The 27,688-nt window shown below is 37.3% G+C and overlaps 1 protein-coding gene across 2 annotated transcripts in view; it reads right to left on the bottom strand.

Moving 5' to 3' along the window:
* The window catches only part of Trhde (thyrotropin releasing hormone degrading enzyme), a 402,871-nt gene that overhangs the window by 41,298 nt on the left and 333,885 nt on the right, over window positions 1-27,688 (bottom strand). For both annotated transcript variants that reach the window (XM_028877977.2, XM_028877978.2), the window contains 3 exons: window positions 10,875-11,022; window positions 8,822-8,919; window positions 6,903-7,010 (listed from right to left, as the gene is read on the bottom strand). In XM_028877977.2, the coding sequence (XP_028733810.1) occupies window positions 6,903-7,010; window positions 8,822-8,919; window positions 10,875-11,022 (354 nt within the window). The remainder of the gene's footprint in view (window positions 1-6,902; window positions 7,011-8,821; window positions 8,920-10,874; window positions 11,023-27,688) is intronic.

The raw sequence follows: 27,688 nt of genomic DNA, 5'->3' as shown, positions 1-27,688 counted from the left end.
GTATACTGTGAGTTAAATCCCTGAATTTACTTAAAGATTTGTTTGATAGAAATTGTGAGAGATCTTAAACATATTTTAGAGGGCATGTGGGCACAAAGCTGGAGCTTAAGGAATTATTTTAATGGTATTCCCTGAATTTCTTCTATTCAAAAAATTCAGTTATGAAATCCTGTCACTTTTTCTTCCTCAATAATGCTCAAAAATCTCCACCTCTTTCATCTTCTACTACTGGCTTTCAGCACATTTTAAATTTTATTTTGATATAATCAATCCTTGCACTGATTACATTCCTATACAATAATATTTTGACAATTACAGATCATGTATTGCTCATTGGCAGCACTTGCTTGAATTTCATTTTTACTCTTCTGCAACTGTTTTTGAACTTTGGTTCCACTTGTAGTGGTTTGAATGAGAATGGCCCCCATAGGTTCAAATATTTGAATACTTGGCCCCCAGTTGGTAGAATTCCCTGGGAAGGAGAGCTGACCTTGTTGGAGGAGGTTTGTCACTAAGGGTGGGTTTTGCATTTTCAAAAGCCTATACCATTCCCATTTAGCTGTCTCTGCCTCATACTTATGGATCAAGATATAAGTTCTCATCTACAACCCTCTAGAATAGTGAGCCCCAATTAACTGCTTTCTTTTATAAGTTGCCTTGGTCATAGAGTTTGGTTGTAGCAATTGAAAAGTAAGACACCACACTATTAGACTCTATGGCTCATAACGTAGGACAATGCATTATCAACATATGCCAAGTGACAGAATTTAGCATGAAACCAATGAAAACTGCTCCATTCCAAGTGTTTAACACAGTACCCAGCAAATAGGAGCTGCTCAACCTATATTTACTGAATGGAGCAATATCTGCCCTTGTATTAAATGATCAAAAGAGTACCACAACTGGACTAGTGTAGGAAAAGTATATGGTTTATATTCACACACACTAGGCATGAAAATTTGATTTAAGCACTAGAGGCTTTGGCTAACCTCACTTCAGAAGCATAGTTGAGATCCTGAGAAGTTATCTAAAACTCACATTTGTTCAGCATAAAACCAGAGTCAAAATGAGATTCCTTAACTCAGTCCACTGATGGTCTGGGTAGCCCTGTGCTTTTCATTCTATATATAAACTCTCTGCTCTGTTCACTACTCTACAAACAGTTATGTTGTTAAGCTAACATTGAAAGTCAGTTCTGGCTGCAAAAATATTTTAAGCCTATCAATGTAGAGTTTGGTACAATATATGATAAGCAGAATAGAAATTTTTTTTGAAAGAGCAGGACTAGAATACTTAACAAGCATGAACTGTAAGTTAGAGTCTATGTTTTAGAGGAAGATAATACAAAGTATTTTTAAACAGATTCATTGAGACCATGGTGCAAAGAGCCCTTGTTCTTCCATATTTATATTCTCATAAAAAGCAAGAATCAAGGAACAAAATACAAGGATATATGGTGTAAGTTCCCATGTCTACAATATAAGAAGTTCCAGAAGAAGGTTCTGGAGGTCCATGTATCATAAATGAAAACTGACAATCAAGAACAATAAAGGAATGGTAATGTTTGCTTAGAGTTCTAGATGGACAGTGTGTTTTAAAGAAGGAGAAGAATAAATGTCCTCTTGTTCCTAATTTAGAATAGTTTTCATAATACTGATTTTTTCTCTATCACCTTGTATAAATCCAAAATTTACAGAATGTATGCTTAATGTTGAAGGCACAAATATGTGTTAATTTCACCATTTAAAACTCACATTAATCATTACACAGAGGCACGTTAGAACAAAGGCTGTGGTTTTCTTTTCTTTTTTCTTTTTTTTTTTTAATTTCACCTGAAGTTTGAGTATCTGAAGGCAGAATGACATTCTTTTATTGATCTCATCTCACCTGAGTGGTTGATCAGATAGATGATTGCTGCTTATCTCAAAAGAAAGCTAAGGAAATTTGTCAAGATTTTCCTGTTGAATGGCCTCAATTTGATCACAAATGTCCTTTACTTCAGAGAGTTATCTTTGCTTACATGAGCAGTTCCCAAAGTGTGACTCCCAGAGCAGCTGTGCTACCATTACCTAAGATGATGTTATAAATACAAACTGCTAGACCCCTCCCTAGCAACTTAACCACAAAATATAGATGTGGTGCTCAGTAAACTGAAGTCCTTGGGTGTTGCTGATGCCTACTGAAGCTTCAAGCCACTGTTGTATGTCCACAGAGCACCATTTCCTCTTGGGTTACTTATAACTTCTAGTGTGGAGTTTTTAAACATACATTATACAGTTTTAATTTTCCAATATTTTAAACCATTTCTGACAAATTATGTATGTCAATTTTATCTACAATGAAGCAAATGTGGCAGGGATAAGTATAAGGCTGGAAAGACTAGGTCCCACTATTCAATCTTCTTGGCAAGCTGCAGAACCTCTGTAAGACCTGCATTGTCCTTGGGTAAAATTAAACAAAAATAGATTATACACAAAACCCAACAGTCTCTGAAATGTAACAAGCATTCAAAGTAAAGTAAATGTATATTTTTGACCAACATTAATGATATATTAGTGACATTATGGATAAATACATGAGCTGTGAAGCTTGTAAATTAAACTCATGAAACTTGAGAGAGGTTCCTCTACTTGACTTTTTGGTTCCAAAAGGAATTTCAAAATTATTTCAGTTCAATAGGCCTTCATTATGTAGAGGGTTCTGTTTTGTTTCAGAGTATGTGTGTGAGAATATGCTTGTTCATGTATGTGTAAAACATGCACAGGTGTGAGTATGTGTGTGTGTGGAAACTAGAGATTAGCATGAAGTATGTTTTTCAGGAATTTGTTTTTTGAGACAGGGTCTCTTTCTGATTATGGAGCTCACCGAGTAGGTTAGAGTGGTTGACTAGCAAGTTCTAGGCACTCCCCTGCCTCAGCTTCTCCAGAACTGGGATTATGGAAGCATGCTATCACATATAATAAAGATTTAACAAATGGAATTCATGTGCCTGGAAAGTCTTCTATCAACTGAGATATCTCCCCAGCCTCATCCTAAAGTATTTTTTTAAGTAGAGTGAAGATGTCAGTCTCTATGTGCTGGAAAAGGATACTGTTATCTATTAAGTAATACTTTCACATGTTAAATTAATCTGTGCATTTCTTAGGATTCTCTACTTGAAGGGAGACATCAGCAAATAGGTATTACAGATGTGTTTTACTAGGTTGGCTCATATCATATGAGCAGTGTAGTTCAACAATATTGATGTTAACCATCATTACACTCACTATGGGCTTAAAGTGTCTGTTGTGTCCTCTAATGCTATTTGAAAAATAATACATTACTATAGGGACACATTTAATTTCAGTTTAAATTTATTACTTAGAAAAAAAGTTAAACTCCCTATGTGGCCAAATGTATAAACTCCACTGTGTGCAACTGCAGAGATTAGAATGTCAAACAGAAATTAATCTGCACTAGCAGGGTATGTTCTACACCTGACTCAGTGAAACTTAGATAATTTCTTGTCAATTATCAGCAAATGAGAGACACTAATTTCCAGCCCCAGTTTATGCTTTCTATATATTAATTTTTTTAAAAAAGTTGGTCTTTTCTATCTTATTTTCTTTATTTTATTTTTAGGAGTGAGATTTCCAGGTCTCACAGGCTCTCTTTCCTAGTTCATATTTTCAAGATCTTTTTTATCATTTGTATTGTTCTCTACTGAATGCGGGGCAATTTGTCTCCTTTCTGAACTGTGGCACTCGGCTGAACTTAGCCTGCAAATTGCAACCTAACAAGACCTGACTGTAGCTCCCTCCATTTTTATGCATGACATCACCATTACAATTCAACACATTGTAGCATTTGAATATTTTAAAAGGGATCAGAATGTCGACTCATTCAATTTATCACCCACTGTAACTCCTGAATTTTTCTCTCTACTGCCATCATCTCCAGCTACTGACTGCAGTTTCTGTTTCCATTATCTCTCCTTGTGCACCAACGTTCACATCTGTTCCATTTTCCTAACTCTAATGTATCTGATTTGCCCATCTGCCCAATGTGTCAAGATGCTGAACAGCATTGCAGCGGCCCCTAAGATCTGAGAAACGTGTACTTCTTGACTCATTGTTTTTTGCGTTTTTATCATAAATATACATCTTCCAACACATTTCCCGTATTATTCATGTGGCTTCCAGTGCTTTGCGCTTTGATAATTTCTTGTAAAAATCACTCCTTTTAAGGTTCCTGCTAGACAAACAAAAGCGGGAGTTGGGGGAGGGGATAAAGCTGACTAAGTAAATCAAGCCTGCTCTTCCATTTATTGTTAAATGAAGAAAGTTAAACTTAGCACCAACTATCAACTATCCTTTGCGGTGGTGTTCTATTACTAAGCTGTCATATGAAGAACCGAGTTAAAACCTCTGATTTTCACATACAGTAGCTCCGTGGGTATCATGTATCCTTGCTTCAGTAGACCACTGGTGGGCATCCCAGAGCTGGTTAAGCAAACCTTAGTAAACAGAATAAGTTCTACTTAGCAAAACTGCATGTCCCACTACAATTTTAAGCAAAGCAGGGAACATAAAAGTAATGAAGAAAAGCAACAAAAGAATCATAAAGTGTTTGGCATCAATTCAATCACTTTTACCATGAATAAAGGCAGAACTATCAAACCAAAATGAGCTGACAAATTATGCATAAACTTTCATTTATAAGGGAATTATGGGAGTAATAGATGACAAGAGCTTGCAAGTGAAAAAAAAACTGTATTTATTAAACTAGCTAGCAACCTGTATGTGCCACTTGGGCTCCCATCCTCCTGCCTTACACTCTGGCCCTGAGTCACTGCTGCCTCTAGTCCAAGCCAATATCACTAACATAGTCTTACTCATCTCCCAGGGGAGAGAAAGAACTCCTCCCAAGCAGGAACCTCTTCCTCCCCATCTCCTGTGCTCACAATATTTTTTTAGAAAATTGAACTCTAAATTTATAGAACACCACGGTCACACTATACTATTATTAGAACTAGGCATTATTAATTTTGAGATCACCTCCTCTATTTGCTTTTCAGCTACACAAAGGCTTGCTTAATTAGAATTTGTAAAGTAAATGAATTGTTTTAAAATTACAGCCTTTTTAATAATTATACTTTTTAAACATAGATGCTAAACCTGAATGCTCTTTGGGAAATTATGATAATAGTGTGTTGTGAGCCAAATTTTAATAAAATGGTAAGAAAATATGTTTACATGAATAAGTTCATTGAAAGATTAAAAAATTAGCATCTCTAAGAAAGGGCATGTGTTTGTAGTTTGTAGCTAATAAATAAATAAATGTATAAAAAGGAAACAATGCAAAAATAAAAGATAAGTAAGTAGAGGTTGTAATTTTTAAATATTACTGTTGTTCATCATTTTTCTCTTATGTATATATGACACATATCCTAATTTTACATTCTATATTATGGATAAGAATTACTGTGTTCTAATTGCATGTTGTAGAATTGAAAGAGGTTGTAACAACTGGGAAAGAGGTCTTATAATGTTTCCAGTTCTAATATACTAGTTTTCAGAAGACCTATCATGGAGGATAATAAGTGCTAACATGGGATAAATCTTAAAAATGCTGACACTTAATCCTAGGAAAGACAATGACATTTAGTCATTGACTTAAATACATGATGGATCAATTGACACCTGAGTGATACAATACTTTTCTCCTCAACTCAGGATAGGACCAGCAACAATTCATTGAAAGGGCAAGTGGGAAACTGTTACAGAAACTGAGAAACATTGAAAAGTTACTAAACATTACAGTGAAGGATTGTTTTGCTATTCTTTGATTTGGACTCAGTAAGACATTAAATTTAAATGTGAAATTGTTACTGGGGCAATTATGAATTTTTCTCCCCAAAGCAAGTAATAGTGCCTGTAGTTCTATATGTTTATCTGTGAGGTCTTCACTCTCACCACCTGCATCAGAGATAAGCCTCTTGTGACACACAAAACATCATCCTCTATGCAAATTGCCTGGTAGCTCCTCTTCCCTTTCCATGAGACCGTAGATAATCATGGAAGACAGAAAATAGAGAAAAATGGAACCAGCCATTATATGTGTGTGTGTGTACACAAATATATAATTTTATATATACATAAAATATATTTATATATGCTACAATATATATTTTATATATAATATATATATATATATATATATATATATATAACAGGAGAATTAAGACTCCTAGAAATACAAAGAAGTGTTTTATATCTGTAAAATATGTGTGTGTGTGCGCATGTGTTTAGTCTATAAGACATATATAGATATATCTATCATTCTCATTAAAATGGCATTTAATAGAAGACATTTTTCTTAAAAATATTTTATTAAATCATTTTAATTATCTATTTTATATTAAAATTATGCATCATAAAATTCTAAGATAAGATACGAGTTCAAGGTCACTGTCATGTGGCACTTCAAAGAGCAAAGGTCTTGCTCGTAACCTTTTTGTTTTTTGTTTTTCACTTGAAAATTGGTTCTGCTTCTTTGTTGATAATATATCCTGGGAATTGTGAATAAATGTTTCAACCTTTGTGAAAACCTTGAAGAGTTTAAATTGAATTTAATTGTTTTTCTTATAAGAAAAGCTACCAGACTTAATACATGCTGACACCTCCCATATATGAAGAACGAGGATATCCACAAAGTAAGTTAGCCTAAAACCCGAGGTAACCTTCCCAGGATGAGTGTGGTGTAGCTCCCAGGCTGCTGCCTCACACACTTTGAAGCTGAGACAAAGAGCCGCTGTGTAATTTTCTTGTCTTGCTTTTCTCCGGCTGATGAGAGGAATGTGTCCACCTCGATCGGAAACATCATGAAATGCTGTGGGAAGTACAGGACATGCTCTGACTCACCTGTTCCTGTTGCTGGAAATCCAATCTGAAATAAGCGTGGAGGCTTCCTGGTGACAGTGCTTGTTCCCGAAGCTGCACGCCAACATGATCACTTCTCTCCGTAGTTCTCTATACATTGTCGGAAGGGGAAAAAAAAAATGAAAAGAAATGTTACTCTCAAGAGACAGTCGTAGAGATTCATTCGGGTGGACGGACGGGTGATGGGATGGTTGTGTATAGACAGATGATAGATATGTGGGAGAGACAGACAGAGTGCTAGCTCAGATATGATGGTTAAACTCCATTGTCAATTGGACTGGATTTAGAATTACCATGGAGACATATCTCTGAATATATCTGTGGCTCCAGAGATACTTTGCTGAAGAAGCAAGACCCATTGTGAATATACACGGCACCATTCCATTAGCAGGGCTCTAGACCTTATTCAGGGAAAAGGGATTTCATCTCTCCATCTCTCTTTGCTTCTGGACTGTGGACACAATACCACCAGCCACCTTGCTCTCCCACCATCATACATTGTGTCATATGGAATGTGTCCTGATAAACCAAGGATCAAAATAGACCCTATTTTAGACCCTATTTATTTATTTATTTATTTATTTATTTATTTATTTACTTATTTACTTATTTATTTATTTATTTTGGCTCTTTGAGATAGTGCTTCTCTGCGTGCCTCTGCCTATCCTGGGCTCACTTTGTAGACCAGGCTGGCCTCGAAGTCACAGAGATCCATCTGCCTCTGCCTCCTAAGTGCTGGTATTTAAGGGTATGCCACCATGCCCAGCGTAAACCCTAATTTTAAAGAGAACCAAAACATGACAGATGGTTGTGAGCCACCATGTGGTAGCAGGGAATTGAACTCAGGACGTCTAGGAAGGGCAGCTAGTGCGCTTAACCTCTGAGCCATCTCTCCAACCAGGAGTACCACAACATATATGAGCTCACAGAGGCTGTTCCATTGTTTATAAGACCTTCACAGTTTCAAATCACACAAAATCCCAGCACTGAGAAGTGAAAGTGAACAGACAATTTTATCCCAACCATAGAGCTTTTGCCATTGGTACCCACTAAGGAAGGGAAAATCCATTTTCTCCAATCAAGTGTCACTGAGTATATAAACCATAGTCCAGGATAGACCCCTGCCTAGGAATAGTTGGCTATCGCCATACTGATTCCATGTTTTTGGTTTTGTTTTGTTTTATGGCTTTCTACTTTGTTTCATTTGGTATTTTAATTTTTTTTTGTCTTATTGGGTTTTGTTTGCTTGTTTTTCATTTAGTTTTGATTTGGCTTTTTAGAGACAGGTGAGAAAAGACTTGAAGTTGGTGTGTAGGAAACTGGGGAGTATCAGGGAAGAATTAGGGAGGAAGAAAACGTTATCAAAATATACTGTATGAAAATAAACTTTGTCCAGGAAAGGCGCAAAGCTACACAGAGAAACCCTGTCTCGAAAAAAAGGGGGGGAAAAATAAAGAAAATAAACTTTGTTTCTTTTATCAAGTATTTTGTTATAGCATTGAGAGAAGTAAATAATATGGTAGATACGTAAAATAATAATGCAGAAATACATTTAGGCACAGAAATCCTATACTACTGAGTAAAGAAAATGAATTAGGCTGAATGGGAGTTAAACACACTAAGTCTTTACTGGAGATATTCCTCTAGTCAAGGGCACGGGTTCTGTTCCCAAGATCACAACACAGGCAGATCTCGAATTAAAACACAGTCATGAACTGCTTTGTTCTCAAGATCAGGCAGCAAAAGAACTTTGTTGCTCAGCTGCAGTCCTCGCAGGAAAGTGAAATGCAAAATGCAGAATGAGGGAAAGGCAGTCTCATGCTGCTAAAGTCAGAGTGCTACTAGAAGTGTGTTTTCGCACAGCTCTGGGAAAAGAGGAGAACAATAAATTAAAACAGTACTCGTGTTGGTAGGATGCTTGAACAAGAGATCCATTGAAGTTGTTTTTTGGCCATCCGAGCTTGATATACGTTGTTGCAACTTGTTTTAAAATATACTCCTACATGGAGAGTGAGAGAAAACAAGATAATCAGTTTAATCTTCCCAAGTTTGGTAATTTAAAAATTAAGTCTGGGTAATTCAGAGTAATGTTCTCTTACACTTTTATTCAATTTACTATTTAAGACATAGAAGACATTATTCCCTTCTGCTAACTGAATAATTTGCAGTGCTAAATATTTTACACAACAAATTTTAATAAAGTGAGGGAAATGGGAACTATTCAGGATGAGATTTATGCATATATATGTGCAACCACATGCAGCTACACATTAAAAAAATAAGCATCTACTGTACTTCTTAGGATTTTACTTTTATCTATGTATAAGTGTATGTGCCTATGTAAGTAGATTCCACGTATATACAGGTACATATAGGAGCCAGAAAAGGACAATTGATCTGTTGTAGCTGGAGTTATGGGTGATCATGATCTGCTGGACACAGGTGCTAATAATTGAACTGAGGCCCTCTGGAAGAGCAGCAAGCATTTCCAATCTGTGAGCTATTTTCTTCACTGAAATATCTAATATTTGTGCATTTGATTCAATGCAAAGCTATTATATAGGCCCAGCCAACAGACTAGTATTGTGGAAGAGAAGACGTACATACACTTCCATACTATGATAGAGTATGACAAATTCAAAAATCTATTCAACTAACGATGCATTTAAATATCAATGCCGCTGTAAGATATACTCTCCCACACTTTACCGTTAATCTTAGAACTTTGTCTAAGGAATGAAAGTGCTAAAATTACAGCAAGAACATCTCTTTAACTTTTACTATAAGAGGAATCTAACATGATATACTATTCAAAAGTATAAACATACACAAGAATGTATTTTGCCTTTTTAGGAGTTTCATAGTTCAGCATCTCTTTGTTAGACTTTCTCTAGCAGACAAACATTATCTCCCGACTCAAATGACACATTTCTTTGCTTGTCTGTTGCTAAGGGCTTATGCAAAACTAACAGCAATGAACAGCCAAGCCATGATTATTCTCATTTAAAAAAAAAAAAGTAAATTGACAGTCACGTTCATGAAGCCTTGGGGTAAGAAAAAAGGAGCCAACTGTGAACATCAGACAACCTAGATGGTTCTAAAAACATAGCAAATCACTGACAATCCATCCTCGAATAATTTCGATTGTGTATGTTAATTTGCAGAGTCATTATGTCGTGAGGCACAGAATAATTTCATAAAGCACAGTACAGGTTCTTAAAATAGCTAAAGAAAACTGTACAGGGCACCAAAGTAACTATGACAAGAAATCAAGGAATCAAAAGCTCATTAGCTGTACTTAATCCTGATATTAATCAGGATGATCATTAAATCCAAATAGGTGCTGTTGGTAGTACAATTTTGGTTTCCTGGGATTTGAGCTTAAAAAACCTGGTCAGGTACCATTTTGGAATGTGTGTCCTGCCTCCGTGTCTGCCTGGATTATCTGTTGTTTGCTGCCCTGTATCCCCTTGGACCCAATTATGAATGGGCTTTGGCCTCAATGTTGATCTTATCCTTGTTAATTAAGGAGGTGCGTTGGATTCACCATGCCCTTTTGGATAAAAATAATGACTAGGACTCTTTACTGAAACTATCTATATTCTGTTAAGTTTTCTGGGATCCCTCTACTCAGGTTAAGTCCTTTGTGAACACAGAGCCCTTTAACACTCAGGAAGTAAGTTTGAACTTTATGGATTTGCCATGTACGTTCTTTCTTAAATTCTCAAGCACTTAAGCTTAATTGACACTTTTAGGCCAGAATAAAAGGTAGCTTGTGTTAAATTTCTTTTTTTCAAATAACTGCCATCAGTATTGCACAAAAAAATCAGGACAAAAATAGCAGCCTAAACTAGCAGGAGGAAATGAAATAATTCAGACTCAGTTGCATCGAGTGCATAATGAGAAAATAGTTTATCTTCTGAAAATTAGAAAGAAGAAATTATATATTTTTACGTTGAAGACATTGTAGTTCTCCATGCGGTCCAGTAATTTATCCAGAGGATAAAGAGCTCTGCTGGCAGCATGCCAAGGAAGAAAATCCTTTTCCTCAGACAGGTATCTGATAATCTCGAGGGGAATATTCTGAGGCAAATAGCCTGCCCTGCACAGTCAAAAGAAAGTTAATGTTAATTAGATGCAGAAAAGATACACAATGATGTAAAAATGAAGATTTTATTTATGTAAATAAAAGACAAAAAGCAAGATTCATCACAGTCTGTAGAAAGGACACACAGTGATATGAAAATAAAATTACTCACTTTTAAAAACGGTGCTTGTTAGGATGCCAGAGCCACTTAATTTATACAGAGGCAGAGAGTTTGAATTGTATAAGAAAATGAACACATCAGAATGTGTTTTTGCAAAGGAGAGAACCAGGGAATTTTAACTGAGCCAATAGGTATTTCTTTGACAGAAACTCCAAGGATACCAAGTAATTGAAAGCAACTGAATGCTATCTTGTGGTTTTTGTAGTTCTATGTAATGATTTTTAGTTCACAGTGTTATCTAAAGGATGACTAAAGTATCAATATGCTTTAAATGTGTATGCTATATAACAATATAAACATTTTAAATTGTATATGTTGTGTATGTGTGTGTCTCAGGGCTTCTATTGCTGCAATGAAACACCATGACCAAAAAGCAAGGTGGGGAGGAAAGGGTTTCTTTGGCTTACACTTGAGCATTACTGTTCATCACTGATAGAATCAGGACAGGAACTCAAAGAACGCAGGATCCTGGAGGTAGGAGCTGATGCAGAGGCCAAGGAGGGATGCTGCTTACTGGCTTGTTTCCCATGGTTCACTCAGCCCACTTCTTACAGAGCCCAGGACCACCAGTCCAAGGATGGCATCACCCACCATAGGCTGGGCCCTTCTCCCATTGATCATTAAATGAGAAAATGCCTTACAGCTGGATCTCAAGGAGGCATTTCCTCAACTGAGGGTCTTTCCTCTGATGACTCTAGCTTGTGCCAAGGTGACACACCAAAGCAGCCAGCATAGTGTGTTTGTACATACTGGAGTGTGCTATGTTACTGCAGGCGTGTGCATGCCACAGTGGACATGTGGAGGTTAGGGGACATCTTTGAGCATCAGTCCTCATCTTCTACTTTGTTTGAGAACCAGGTCTCTCTTGCTCACTCTGCAAATGCCATGCCGGTTGTTGGTCCATGAGTTTGCAGCAAACCTGCCTTTGCCTCCTTTCCTCTCAGAGGTACATTCTGGGATAACAGACAGGTACCGCAGCATCAATCTTTTTGGTTAAAGAGGGGGATGCCAACAGAGGCTAGAACAGGGTGTTGGGTTCTCTGGAACTGAAGTTACAGATGGTTGTAAACTACCATGTGGATGCTGGGGATTAAACAAGGATCCTGTGGAAGAGCAGCCAGGGCTCTTAACCACTGAGCCATCTCTGTAGCCCCTCATAGTTTTGTTTTGTTTTGGTATTTTCCTGATTTCTGGATTTTTTGTAAAAAAACAAAAAACAAAAAAACAAAAAACCTTTTTATTTGTGCACAATAGAAGGTGGTCAAGGTGGAAGCAAATTTATCATTTTTATTTACACATTTTTTCATAATACTTAGTCAAATTAGGCTATGGGTAAATATCGGTGAATATTGTCTTACTGCTGTGTTTATTTATACTGTTGGCAATAAAAAACAATCCTGAATGTTGCACTTTAATTTTTCTCAAAAGGACGTAAAATACTGTGTCATTCTAAAGATTTTGATTTAGTTATGATACACAATCAATCATAGCTAATGTAAATAACACTCATTTGAGACTTTTTCTTTCAGCAATGGTGGTTTAGAACACATCTAAATGACACTGTTCACATTTTATATTTCCATGTATAAACAACACCAAATTACCTAGGATGATGTAAATAAGCAAATTTATCATTTAGCTAGGATTCTCTTTCAATAATAGTTAAATTTTGCTTTCATAGGTTTGTTGCAACTAAAGAAGAATATCATTTTAATAACATGGTATGATTTAAATTGAATATCATTTTCAAAAGAAATTTTCCCTCTTCTTGTTGGTCAGAGGACTACTCCCCAAACAAGGCAGAATGTTGCCATTGCCCCCTGGTTCCCTTAACTTAAAGGTAAGAAAGAGCATTTGGTGCAGACAACATACATTTCTGGCATGGGACTTTAAGTATTCAAGCTGGAACTACTGACCAAGGACTTGTTCTCACAGTATCACAATGGGCTGTACAAGTTTCCAATGGAGAGGGATAGTCAGTAGTCCTACCAAACTGTAAATTCCATGAACCCAAAAAATGACTGAGCTGACAATGAATCCACAATGGTGGAATAGACATACTTTTAGCTTGGGTGGTAACCAATAGCTGTCTAGTTGGATTGACATCCCACTCGGTAGGAGGGAACTCATGACTGGTACTGTGAAACTGAGCCAACTACCTACAGCTGGAGATGTCATAGACCTGACATGTCTTATGACAAATATGATTCCTGTAAAAATGATGACAAATGATGATATAGAAATAGACATGCAAGGGGAAAGGCACTTAGATATGATTCTACTATTAATGCTTTCTGTAAAATTAAGTAAGTATTTCCCATTTTTTTGTCTATAACAAAGCTAGACTAAGAAACAGCATTTTTGGTAATTTAATTCTAACTTATATAATCTACAATTTAAACCGCTAAAAACTAATTATAAGTTTGAAAACTTGAAAAAGTTTTCAAAAAAGTTCATTTATATTTCATTCTTCAACTGCTAGTATATGGGAGTCTAAGAGGCAAGACTCAGATCCAGGTATTTAAAGACATCTGGCATTCTGCGACAGAGGAAGAAAAGTCAGGCTAGCCTGGTATATATCCCACATAACACTAAGGCAAGGAAAATAATCATTACATACAGAAATAGAGCAAGCTCTGTTTTGAGGCCTTATGGCAGAAATTGCCACCATGCAGCTAAGTCCCAGCTTTATGTTTCTTCCTTAGACACATCACAAACTGAATTCCTGATAGTTAGGCATAGCCACGTGACAATAATCTAATAACAGAGTATGTATGTGAGTTTCTGACAGAGTTAATGTGATTTTATATATATATATAAAATAATCCATCTGGAACCCTGGAGAATTGTATGGCAAATCCACTAGCCTATCCTAGATCTATTTTGCCAATAGAAAATAACTACCATGTTATTCAATCCACAAACATTCCTGGATCTATTTTTTAAAAGCAGTTAACCTTCTCTAATGCAGTTTTCAAAGAGAATATGAAACAGATTACACTCAAATTATGCTCAGTCTCCCTCACTACCAACATATGTAAGTAATTACTTACTACATAATTCAATATACTTGCATTTAAATCTACCAGATCAAAATAGGCAGCTACCCTTAATTGGCCAAGGGGATGATCAGTTTCATGACAAAATGACAGATAGTAGGAGATAAGGTTGGTTACCTAGCTTAGATGTGTTTGTCTAATTGTCTGGTAATGATGTTGGTGATTATTACTACTGATAATAAAATCAATATAGGAAGAGTGTGGATTCCAGTGAACGGAGCACTGCAAAAGCCTGAAGTGTACAACACCATAGGGAACAAGCAAGGGTCCTGATGTTGAAATGCATTTTCCTTAAATTCGCATCACAGGGGGTAAGTGTTGCTAGCAACATGAAAGAATAGCACATTTTCAGAATATTCCACATGCAATTGTGTTTACTAATGTCTTTTTTTCATTAAGAAAATGTTTTCAATTCTTTTATACACCAAAGATTCCCCTCTTCTCTTCTCCCGCCCCTCCAGCCTCTGCCTCCCAACCCACCCCCCACTCCCACCCACTATAAGGCAAGGCCTCCCATGGGGAGGCACATTCCGTAGAGGCAAGTCCAAGATCCTCCCCCTGCCTCAAAGCTGCAAGAGGAGTCCCATCATAGGTTGTGGGCTCCACAAAGCCCACTCATGCACTAGATGGATTCTGATCATACCGCCAGTGGGCCTCCCAAGCAGATCAAGCTACACAACTGTCTTGCCATGCAGAGGCCCTAGTCCAGTCCCATGCAGGCTCCATAGCCATTGACCCAACTTTCATGAGGTTCTTCTACTTTGGTTTGTATCATCCCTGCATGTTTCCCCATCATGATCCCAGTGTATTTGCTCATGGAATCCTTCCTTTCTCTCTTTGATTGGACTCCTGGAGCTTTGTCTAGTGATTGGTTGTGGATCTCTGCATCTGCTTCCATCAGTCACTGGAGAAAAGGTCTATGATGACAGTCAGGAACAAAACATGGCTGTCTGTTCTCCCCATATTTATTCAATATAGTACTTGAAGTTCTAGCTAGAGCAATAAGACAGCAAAAGGAGATCAAGGGATACAAATTGGAAATGAAGTCAAATTTTCACTATTTGCAGATGATATGATAGTATACATAAGTGACCCCAAAAATTCTACCAGGGAACTCCTATAGCTGATAAACATCTTCAGTAATGTGGCAAGATACAAGATTAACTCAAAAAAAATCAGTAGCTCTCCTATATAAAAGTGATAAATGGGCTGAGAAAGAAATCAGAGAACCATCACCCTTTATAATAGCCACAAATAATATAAAATACTTTGGGGATTGCCTTGGAGGAGGTGGGAATGGGGGGTGGGCTGGGGGGAAGGGGAGGGGGCGGGAAGGGGGAGAACAAGGGAATCTGTGGCTGATATGATATGATACTGAATTGTAAAATAAAATAAAATACCTTGGGATAACTCTAACTAAGCAAGTGAAAGACCTGTATGATGAGAACTTGAAGTCTCTGAAGAAAGAAATTGAAGAAGATGTCAGAAAATGGAAAAATCTCCCACGCTCATGGATAGGAAGGATTAACATAGTAAAACTGGCAATCTTACCAAAAGCAATCTACAGATTCAATGCAATCCCCATTAAAATTCCAACACAATTCTTCACAGACCCAGAAAGAACAATACTCAACTTCATTTGAAAAAACAAAAAACCCAGGGTAGCTAAAATAATCCTGTACAACAAAACCACTTCTGGAAGCATCACCATCCCTGACATCAAGCTCTAGTATAGAGCTATAGTAATAAAAACAGCTTGGTATTGGCATAAAAACCAACACGTGTACCAATGGCATTGAACTGAAGACCCTGACATTAATTCACATACCTATGATTTTTGACAAAGAAGCCAAAACTGTACAATGAAAAAAAGAAAGCATCTTCAACAAATGGTGCTGGCATAACTGGATGTCAACATATAGAAGACTGCAAATAGATCCCTATCTATCACCATGCACAAAACTCAAGTCCAAGTGGATCAAAAACTTTAATATAAAACCAGTTACAATGAACCTGATAGAAGAGAAAGTAGGAAGTACTCTTGAATGCATTGGCACAGGAGATCACTTCCTAAATATAACACCAGTACCACAGACACTGAGAACAACAATTAATAAATGGGACCCCTTGAAACTGAGAAGTTTTGTAGGGCAAAAGACACAGTCAATAAGACAAAACAAGAGCCTACAGAATGGGAAAAGATCTTTACCAACCCCACATCTGACAGAGGGCTGATCTCCAAAATATATAAAGAACACAAGAAACTAGACATCAAAATAACAAACAATCCAATTAAAAAATGGGTTATAGAGCTAAACAGAGAATTCTCAAATGAAGAATTTCAAATGGCCAAAAGACATTTAAGGAATTAATCAGCATCCTTAATTATCAGGGAGATGCAAATTAAAATGACTCTGAGATACCATCTTACACCTGTCAGAATGGCTAAGATCAAAAGCACTGCAGACAGTTTATGTTGGAGAAGATGTGGAGCAAGGGGAACACTCCTCCACTGTTGATAGGAGTGCAAACTGATACAGCCACTTTAGAAATCAGTATGGAGGTTTCTCAGAAAATTGAGACTCAATCTTCCTCAAGACCCAGCTATACCACTCTAGGGCATATGCTCAACCTTACCACAAGGAAAAATGCTCAACTATGTTCATAGCAGTAATGTTCATAATAACCAGAGTATAGAAACAACCTAGATGCCCCTAAATTAAAGAATGGATTAAGAAAATGTGGTACATGTACACAATGGAGGAGTACTCAGCAGAGAAAACCAATGACATCATAAGGTATGCAGGCAAATGGATGGAATTAGAAAAAATCATCCTGAGTGAGGTAACCCAGACTCAGAAGGACAAACATGGTATGTATCCACTCATAAGTGGATACTAGATATAAAGTAAAGGGTAAACAAGCAACAACCCACAACTCCAGAGAAGCTAACTAACAAGGAAGACCCAAAGAGGGACACATGGACCATCCTGGGAAGGGGAAATAGATGAGAGCTCCATGAGTAAACTGGGGTTGCAGGGTGGGCAATGGAGGGTAGGGGATAGGGGATGAGAATATAAGGGAATGGGATGGTTGAGCTGGAACAGGGATGGATGGGGGATGCAATGAAAGAGATACCATGATAGAGAGAGGCATCATGGGGATAGAGAGAAATCCAGTGCTGGGGAGGTTGCCAGGAATCCCCAAGGATGACCCCCAACCTGGGCTACTAGCAATAGTTGAGAGGGTGCCTGAACTAAACTGGTTTGCTGCAAAGATCAGACCAGTGAGTACTAATGTCTTAAGAAAACGTTGTAGCTGATATCTAGCTCCTCAACTACTATGGACCTGAAAAATCAAAAATAAGGCAATGAGGAACATTAATGACAAAGCTTGATAGACATCATAGAGCTGCTTCTCCCAGCCTCTATGGACCCCAAGACCCTTCCCTTCTTTCCCACCTCCTTTTTCAATTTGCTAGAGCTTGCAATGAAATATATCTTTAGGCATACAAGACAGCATTTCTATAAGAGGAAGGTTAAAGCCAGACTATAATAGCTGATCTTAAAATGCTCTAATCTTAACTAGTTATTTTCACCTAGGATCCAGAACTGCTTTTACAAAACTATTCTGACTCCCTGTTAATCCTTGGATCTTCATTGATGGGTAGCTTTGATATAAATAACTTACTTTTCAATGTGAGCTTCCTATAAAAGTAATTGATTCATCCATGCTTCAAAACTAGTGATACACACACACACACACACACACACACACACACACACACACACACACATATTCATGCATGCATTTATTGCTTAGTTGAAAAATTGTTTAAAGCCAAGAATTAGCTCACTACATATTTCATAATATATGAAAGACACAAGATACTATTCATGTCCTTTAGGCACAGAATTTTAAAGCATAGTTGGAATGCTTAATTGAAAAGATTTACTGGGTTTTATACGCTATTCTTTACTGTTCATTATTAAATGACTTTTATATGTTCTTTATAGGAAGATCCTATACCTTAGATAGACTCCCAATAGCTCTTGGAGCATAAAATAAAGGAGAGAAATTATGGGAGAAGTATCTCATTCAACCAATTGTACAGCTTTCGAGAAAAAATATATATTTTTTTTATAATTGATGCATTGCTGAACTCTTGTCTTCAGAGATGAGAGAAGTAACTTAATTGGTAGCTCCATTGAGTTCTGAACATGAGAAGTAGCAGAGCAAGTAGTCCTGCCAGTCCTTCTCCTGTTCTTACTCTCCAAGATGGCCAATTCCACCCTTAGGAACTTATTTTCTGGGCTTCTATAGCACTCAGACCAACTTCTATTACAACTATTATAAATAATTATAATAGAATATATCCTTGTTACCAAAATATTTTTTTCATTCCCTGGGTTTGGCTCCTTAAGAAATGAAAGTGTGTTTATCATATCTTTTTAGCCAATATCTTATTGCAAAAACTGGCACCAAATGGGCACTTGGTAAATATTCCTTAAATTATGCCAATAATATTGTCATTAAAAAAAAATGCAAGAGCACTGGCCAAGTTCTCTAAAACTCGCACATTATAATTTCCTCAAAGGTCAGCATTTTCAAAGGTTAAAAGTTTGCAGCAAAATGGGGAGATTGTAGTAGAGTGATACAGTGTTATCTCTATCCCTTTTGTTACTGACACATAGAGATGGTAAACTCATTGATATCTAGTCAATAGCTTTGAATGTACCTGTCTAAAGCAGAGCAAAATAGCTTCACAAGCAATGAGAAGACGTGGCCATTACGTGAACACCTCTGTTATTGCTGATTAGCAAACTGCTTTCTTGAAAGCGAGGATATTATATCAGAGACTGAAATGTTTTGCTGAAGCATGGGGAGGCCTCTTCCTCATGGTCATCAACTCAGCAAAGGCGGCCTGCAATGTGCTGTTGCTTCCTTCTTTAGTAAACATTTAATCATTTAAAACAAAAGCAATTAGACCTATTTTGGCAACATGCACACTCTCACATCCACCATAGCAAAACCGGATTTATATCTTCACACAGACTTATTTATTGCCAAACATTATTTCATATGAAATCAGCCATGATCTTAATAGGTATGAAATTATTTGGCCCCACAGAAAGAAAAATATCTGTTTTATTGGAAAAGTAATTTGTAGGAGACTCTATTTTTAAAAATTATGCTATTATACATTGATAACTGTTGTTTACCAGATATGATGTTATGGGGAAGTTATGCCAAGTTTATTGGTTTAATAGACTTAAGAATAATGAAGCTAAGGTTCAAGTTCACTACAATTATGTACACCTATCATATAATATGGTAGTTTACAAGAAATAATCATTGTGTCCATCTTAATTAGATGAACACATTAGTTGGAAATTAAAGCCAGGGCTGTCAATAAAAGCATTGTCAGGTTCCTCCACATGAAATTACCTCTCAAAATTTCATTTTTAACTAAGTTAATTTTTTCCCTTCCCCTCCTTCATTCCTTCCACATTTATTTACTTTTGCTTTGTTTGAATTAGTACAAAAATACATAATATAAATATAAGCTGCTATGGAAAGCAAAGAAAGTAGTGTTAGAGGCTTCAGACCAAATTGTCCCAACTTGCACGTGTGTTTGAACACTTGGTCATCAGCTGGTGGCACTGTTTGGAAGGCTGTGCCATCCTTCCATTGTAGGGCCTGAGTGGGAGGCATGTGGGCACTACTGGTGGTCCTTTGAATGTCCAACATGCTTCTGGTTGTAGCCTATGTTTTCTGTCTCCTGGTCTGAGTCATGCAAGTAGGCAATCCCACATTCCTGTCCCGTCGACTGAAAAACTGCTGCCACCGCCATGATTTCCTTTTCAGGATGGAGAGAGGACCTCTGAAACCACAAGTCCAAGGTCATCCTTCTCCCTTAAGTCATTTATGACAGGTACTTCTGCCACAGAGACAAAAGTAACAGATGCAATTGGACACTCTATGTACTACTGAAAGTGTGGGAAAGGTGTGTGGATTCATGACCGCGAAGAGATTCTACAGCTCGAGGTTCCTTTCCGTCATCCCGCCTTTCACTTACAATCCTAAGCAGGGGGAAGAAGTCAATTTCTTTTCCTTTTGTCTTATTATCATTGGAAGTTAATAGTGTTTAGATTGAAATACCTCTCAAAGTGAAGGTTCACCAAGCGAGGATATTGGCTGAAAGATAATGATGTTTATGGTCAGCAGAAGTTGAGCTGAGAATACAGAAAAGTAGAGGAGACTTCCCTTTCTTAAGGGTTCATCAAAATCGTATCGTCCTGTTCAATCCCCTCCCCAATGTTTTCCTTCAGTAGTTTTATCTATAAGGGCTTTATCATCCTACTAGAAAATCTAGATCCACATCTGCAATCAATATTTGAAGAGTTCAGCTTGTTGTACACGTTGTCTTCCTGTGGCCTTCACAAGCCCCTTCTGTTGGGCCTGATGGCCAGAGTATCCTGGAAAGGTCAAAGCAGAGCAGCTGAGGCCTACAACTGACCAGTAGTACTGTCGTGTAGAGCATTTCAGACAGGATGAAATCCATGCTCGAACTTGTGTCTACTTCCGCAGCAGCCTTCTACTATGGCTCAGTGCTGTGGATATTCCTCTGTATGCTGTGAATGTGTTGCTCTGATTGGTTAATAAATAAACTGCTGATTGGCCAGTAGCCAGGCAGGAAGTACACGCGGGACAAGCAGAAAAGAGAATTCTGGGAAGAGAAAGGCAGAACGGGGAGACACTGCAAGCTGCCACTATGAGAAGCAAGATGTAACGATAACAGTAAGCCACAACCATGTGGGAAGGTATAGAAATGGGTTATTTTAAGCTATAAGAACTGGATAGCAAGAAGCCTGCCACGGCCATACAGTTTTAATTAATATAAGCCCATGGGCCAGGAGGGACACAGGAAAACTTCAGCTATAGCTCAGTGGAATTTGGTATAAAATGAGATGCCTAGTGTAGACTCTCTAGCACTTCAGGCCCTCCAGGGTGCACACTGTTATGTGGGTGTCTACACTTTCACTGCACAGCAGGATCTGGGGTTGTTTCTCACGTGTGATGAAAGGTGCTATAAGTTTTTGAGCTGAGGAATGGCATGATATGACTTATGCTTTGAAAGCCTGACTCTGGCTACTGTGGATACAAAGTCAAATGAGCCACAGGATCTTTCCAGATAAGAAAGAAGCCAATTATGATTTCCTAGTTGATCTTCTCACTCTATGCTGACTTGGAAATTTTATATTTAGTAAGTGAAATGGATGACGTGAAGACAAAAGGAATGAGTTTTTGAGATTTGTTAAGCAAGAGTTTGTTTTTTAAAGTATGAGAAACAATAATTCCTCAATCTTCTCCACACTTAATTTACTTTAAAAACAGTTCTGATAATGGAGGAGAGATCAATAACACATACATCCTTCAGTCAACAACTGGGTATATTTTAAAATAAAACATCCTTAATAGTCAAGAAGCTGTATATTTATATCTGGGTTAATTGGTAGAATTAGTAGCAAATTTAAATGCAGAAAATAAATTGATTGAATAAGGAAAAATTATCAAGATAGTTTATGATTTCCATGGAAAATTGAATTCCTAAAGCTATATTTTAGCTGTGCTTATTCAGCTGTGAAGTTTTCTAATGATCTAAGGAGCCACTTGGGAGTAAAAGGAATAATAATAACAATAAAAACAGCAAGATTTTGCAGAAGCTCGGTTACTTCCACAAAGATATCAAATCAGTTACCTAAAGACCCATAAATCAGGGAGTCTGCTAACTTCCTATATGACTGCTTTGAGAGAAATGTGTGAATAACAGGAAGCTAGAAAGGAGAGAAAGCATCCCTCAAATCAAACAACTGCAAAATAATCACACACATTTTCTTCATTCTAAAATTTGTTGCAAGTTTTGCCATATATGTACACACACACACACACACACACACACACACACATATATATATATATATATTATGTACAAATGTACATGAGAATTTATATATTTAACTTCTGTATTTTTCCTACCATCAGAGTTTTTCAGAAGGTCTAAGGATTTGTTCTAATACCATTCTGTTAAAAAAATAAGTTTTATTCACTATTGTGGGGTATTTTGGTTAAATGTATCATTGAGATCCTGGGTAACAAGGCTATGAATGCTCTGTGTGCAGTGTTTTGTGGTGATATTGTGTCTCCCAATATATTGTGCACCCTAATCAACTTATCTGGTGTCAGAGAACAGAACAGCCATTAGATAGACATAGAGTCCAGAAAGTGATGGCACACACACCTTTAATCCTATCACTTGGGAGGCAAAGATCCATCTGGATCTCTGTGAGTCCAAGGCCACATTTAAAACAGAGCAAGGTGTGGTGGCACACACCTTTAATCCCAGGACTTGAGATCTCATGACTTGCTTGGGAAAGAAACATGTCTTTAACCCCAGGAAATTATGGCAGGAAGCAGAAAGGTATATACAATGTGAGGACCAGGAACTAGTGGCTTTTAAGCTTTTAGGCTTTTTAGCAGCAGTTCAGCTGAGACCCTCAAAGGTAAGGACTCAGAGGCTTTCAGTCTGAGGATTCATGGAAACAGGATCAGCTGAGAAGTTGTTGAGGTGAGATTGGCTGTGGCTTGCTTGTTCTGTCTCTCTGATCTCTCAGCTATCACCCCAATATCTAGCTCTGGGTTTTTTTTATTAATAAAACCTTTTAAGATTCATGTTACAGTGTTTGCACGTTCTGAATAAACAGATTAACTAAGTTCATATTATCAAGGTAGATTCTAACAGATAGCCAATATCGAGTACTACTCAGTAAATCTATAAGTGTATGTTTTCAATCTTTGTCAACAGCAACTCGTCACAAAGGAAAAGGTAACCCATACATGTGAACACACACACACACACACACACACACACACACACACACACACATCAGACAAGCACAGATGACCAACATGGATACACCATTCTCTGTGTGTCCATTTAGTTAGTAGTTCTGTACATGAATTATGTAATTGAAACCTAAAATATAATAACTATATCCAATGTACAGTTCAAAACAGGCTCTGAAAGATTGCCTTATGCTCTGGGGTCATATTTTAAATAAATGTTGTGTTAGTATTTACCAAATACTATTTTCCCTAGCCCGTGATATTCTTAACACTACTTACTTGAAGAGCCTTGGGTCCTGGAGAAAGACTGAAGCTAGCCCACCTCACCTAAAACTCTCAGAAGAAAATCTTAAAACCAAGTCTACTACCAGTATATCTACAGAAGTGTCAATATAGATGTATTTGAACTTTAACTTCTAGGATCACCTGAAAGCAAAAGAAAAGGAATATGAGAGCATTTTGTAAACTTTAAAGAACTGCACAAATGTGGGCAGCTTTAAGAATAGAAACTTGGAGCTAGAATTCAGCAGCCACATGTTCAACATCTGTATTCTGACCTTGATTTGTTCCTCACATCCAGCTACTAAACCCATGTACAGAACCCAGCACATCCATTTTCCCTGTGGGGACAAAGCACCAAATGATAGTGTAATTGCCAAGGGAAAATTATTACGCTATTCTGAATTATTTCCTTCATAAATCCCAGACCAGTCAAGCAGGCTCTGTCACAAAAACGACAGGGTTGCTGTACAGCGGTGAGAATCCTACACACAAGTGTCCCATAAATCCCTGAGCATCACAACCCTCCAAAGTCATTTTGAATCATGTGTGTAAATCAAGAGCAGGAAGCAAGGCTGGCAATGTGTTGGTCAACACTGAGGAAACAGCGAACATGGTTATCAGTAAGCGAAATATGCTTAAATATTCCATCATCTGTCTCATGTACATTGCATGCCACATGGGAAACATTTTTTTTTGGTCTTGAACATTTTATAATATTGCATGCATGAAAAAATAAAGCAGATTTTTTTTATTTAATAACAATCAATAGACTATCATTCTCATTTCCCTTCAACTAGCTAGCTGCCATTAGGCATAGTAAAGCATAGCAAAAAACAAAACAAAAAAACCCAAAACCAAAACAAAACAGTTTCAAGCAATACAAAATGATGCAAAAGGACAGGAGAGGATCCACCTCTGGTAATTTTCTTCTTCTGTAATCTTAGTAAAATATTCTGTACTTACAGAGAAATGAAATAGCTAATCTAACTCTTTATGACTTAAATTGATATTTTCCCACCTCTCAGAATATTATGCTCTATTCCAAATTAGAGGTAAAAGCTACCCAGAGCCATTATGGATGAAATGTGGAAAGTAAAAAAAAAAAATACTGTTTTATTACTAGTGAGGCAGAAAAAAGGACTTCAAATATATAATCACTATATAGGAAATGATATGTCTAGAGACAAAAATGCATGTGGCCACTGGCAATAACCTTTAGATAAGCAGGAATGGCAGTTATGTTTTTGGGTACTTTGTCCTTATAACATTTCTAATCAATGATCTGAAGATATTAAGGACAAAACTAAACATGTTGATGGAACCACAAGTATTGTAGGGTAAATGGCAGTGTCAAAATGATGATAACAACTTATGTAAGAATTGCTACATACATAGAGTTTGAGCTGGACCTGAGAAGTTTTAGTACATAGAATTAAAATACATTGAAATTATTTGAAATCTGCTGCTGGCTATGCATATTATAACAACTGATATTTTTTTGTTCTGTCCACTCCAAAATGTTTTGTTTGGAATATTACTAAACATGGGTTATGTGGGAGCTTGGTGTTCAACTCGATCTGTTTCAACAGCAACTCCCAGGATTAGCAAACCAACATACATTAGTTGTATAGAAATATTTAATTAATCCTGGATTCTGAGCCTAGAAATAGGCGACCTTAACTTTTCCTTGATTTTCTTTAATGTTGGCGATGTTCACATAAAACTTAGGGAAAATAATGATGATGATGTCCTAACTGCTTAATGATGATTAACAATTAGAGGGCATTAACAGTATAGATTTACTGTGTTCCAACAGTGACACTCATTAATTTTAATAACAGCCCCATAGTTGAGCCTATTTTACTGCCTGAAAATTTACCCCTCATTACCACTTATAAAAAGTAATTTTCTGAAGTTGAAGCAACAATGAAAATACAAGACAACAATAAAAGATGTGCTAGCTACTTTGGAAAAACTATATATTCATATTACTCCAAATTATGGCTCCAAACCCTACATGTTCATCTGTTTTACAAAAATTGTATTAGTTTAAAAGTTGTACCTTTCTAAAGTTTTCACATATAAGTTCCATGATATTTCAATGTGGATAAAAAAGATAAATAATTATATGACAATTCTAGGATCTTTAAAGTAAATTCCACTGTTGCTCACTGTGTAACGCTGGTAGAGCAGTCATTTTCAGGAACAACAACAACAAAAAAAACATTTCATATTGGATAGCAGAAATTTAGGATAAAATATGCCAAAATAAGAAAGTATTTCTAATGTTATTTATTCTTTGATGGTTTCATATGTGTAGATGATGCATTAATTCATACAGCCTTCCCACCCTCTGTAACCCTCGCTCACCTCCTCCTCCTCTTCCTCCTGGATTTCATTCAGTCCATTTTACCTTCTACTTTAAAAATTTAAATTTAATTTTAAAAACTTTGTAAATTCCACTCAACTCAGTTACGGTTTCTTTCATGACCCTAGATGGGGGTTGTTTACTGGAGCGTGGACAACTCACCAGTGGCCACACCACGGAGTAAATGACTTCCTATCACCTTTAACCACGTCGGAAATGGGGGTTCCCCAACCCCAATATATCGGTGCTCTCTGCCTTTTTACACTGGGCAACAGTTCGTGTAAAAGCTAACCATGGGTCAAAGTCCTTCAAACGAGAGGAAATTGAGTACCCAACCCTAATGGTCATTGACCTCACCTCTACCAAGGTGTGCAAACACAAAGCAAAGAAGGCAGAAGGAATATTAGAGCTGGAGGATGGGAGCGGCGCCATGAAACACCGTCTCCTGGACCTGCCACACCCTTCCCCTCATGAACTCACAGCAGCTATGGTAACTTATTTAATACCTGTGTAAGATAGGGCCCTTCAGAGTTCCATCACGGAAATGTACTTCTAAAATGGATTGTTTTGATCAAGTAGCTAAAGAAAACTGGTATGTTCCACCTGGCTTAAAATGAACTTCAAGAATTTATGCCTTAGCCCTACATCAAAAGGAACGTCCTTTTCCATTAAATCAGACTGGCCTTAGACCACTTCCTAAGGATGCCTCTGTTCCAAGTTCTTCTGCATGCTTTCTTCAAACTGTTCCTTCCTGGAAGCCACATTTCTTTATTTTAATTCATTTAAATGTAAATTGCATGGATGGGTATTTTAATTTTTGCATAGGGTAAATTTCTGCCACAATTGTGATTTCTAATCCTTTTTCTTGTGGTAGTTTCCTTTAGGTGCAGGGCTTTCTTTCCTGGCTGGTTTCATCACCATTCACATTTGAAGCAGGGAGTGCTGTATGATACAAGTCGCCGTTGATGGAGCACAGGGAGCAGTTGTGGTAAATAGATTGGAGCAGAAGCAGTTTCCATTTAGGGTTGTTATTTCAGATCTGGTTCTGATCAAATCAGTAGTTCCATCTGTTTAGGGGCATATTTCTTCTCCATACTCCCATTTCGGATAGGCAACCAAGTGGTGTGATTCACAGTTGAACCCTATGTATCGCAGGTTCTCGTTGTGGTGATTTAGGATTTAATTGCTTCTTCCAGCTGCCTCAATTTATGGCTGCCAAGCCAATTGCCACATATGTATCTTCCAGCCCACCACTCACGCCCTCTGCTTCCCGCAAAAATGAAGGTTCGCAAGTCTTCGGTAACTGGTTTGAATTTGTTTCCCGATGTTCCATGTGGAGAAAGATGCAGCAATGTCAATCAGCATGCCTCCTGATGTCAATATTCTAAGTGAGGCAGCCCCCTTAGCGGTGTGGCTTATGGTATCGCAGGGTACCATGCCCCATAGAAGATCTGCCGCTGCTTTCATCTGATCGCAGAATATGCCTGTGCATTGATTCATAACTGACTGGATTTGCCATGATGCGTTTTTGTGACTTGGCATCATGTCTGTCTTTAAATTGCATTTATACACATACAGAGTTGTTGTGTTTTTTTTAATCTCTATTGTCTTCTTTTTTTGTGGAGTCGGGAGAGCGTTACTGCTATTTGCAGTAGGTATTGGGGAATGAGAGGAAAATAAATATGTATGTTTCACTGTATTCAAATAAATATCTGTAAAGAAACAATGGAAAAATAATTGGTCCTGCTAACACAATTGTGAGAGGGCTGCTGGCACCAGCACCCTCCCGCAAACATTGCTCAGGGCACATTCCGATGTTATTCGTAGATTACTCTGCTTATGCTTCAGCACATCGATGCTTTCTGTCTCTGCATGTCACTGAAA

Source organism: Peromyscus leucopus, chromosome 18 (genome assembly GCF_004664715.2).
Source record: "Peromyscus leucopus breed LL Stock chromosome 18, UCI_PerLeu_2.1, whole genome shotgun sequence".
NCBI classification, from domain to species: Eukaryota; Metazoa; Chordata; class Mammalia; order Rodentia; family Cricetidae; genus Peromyscus; species Peromyscus leucopus.
Note: the sequence above shows the minus strand (reverse complement) of the source record. Positions and strands in the feature narration are given on the sequence as shown.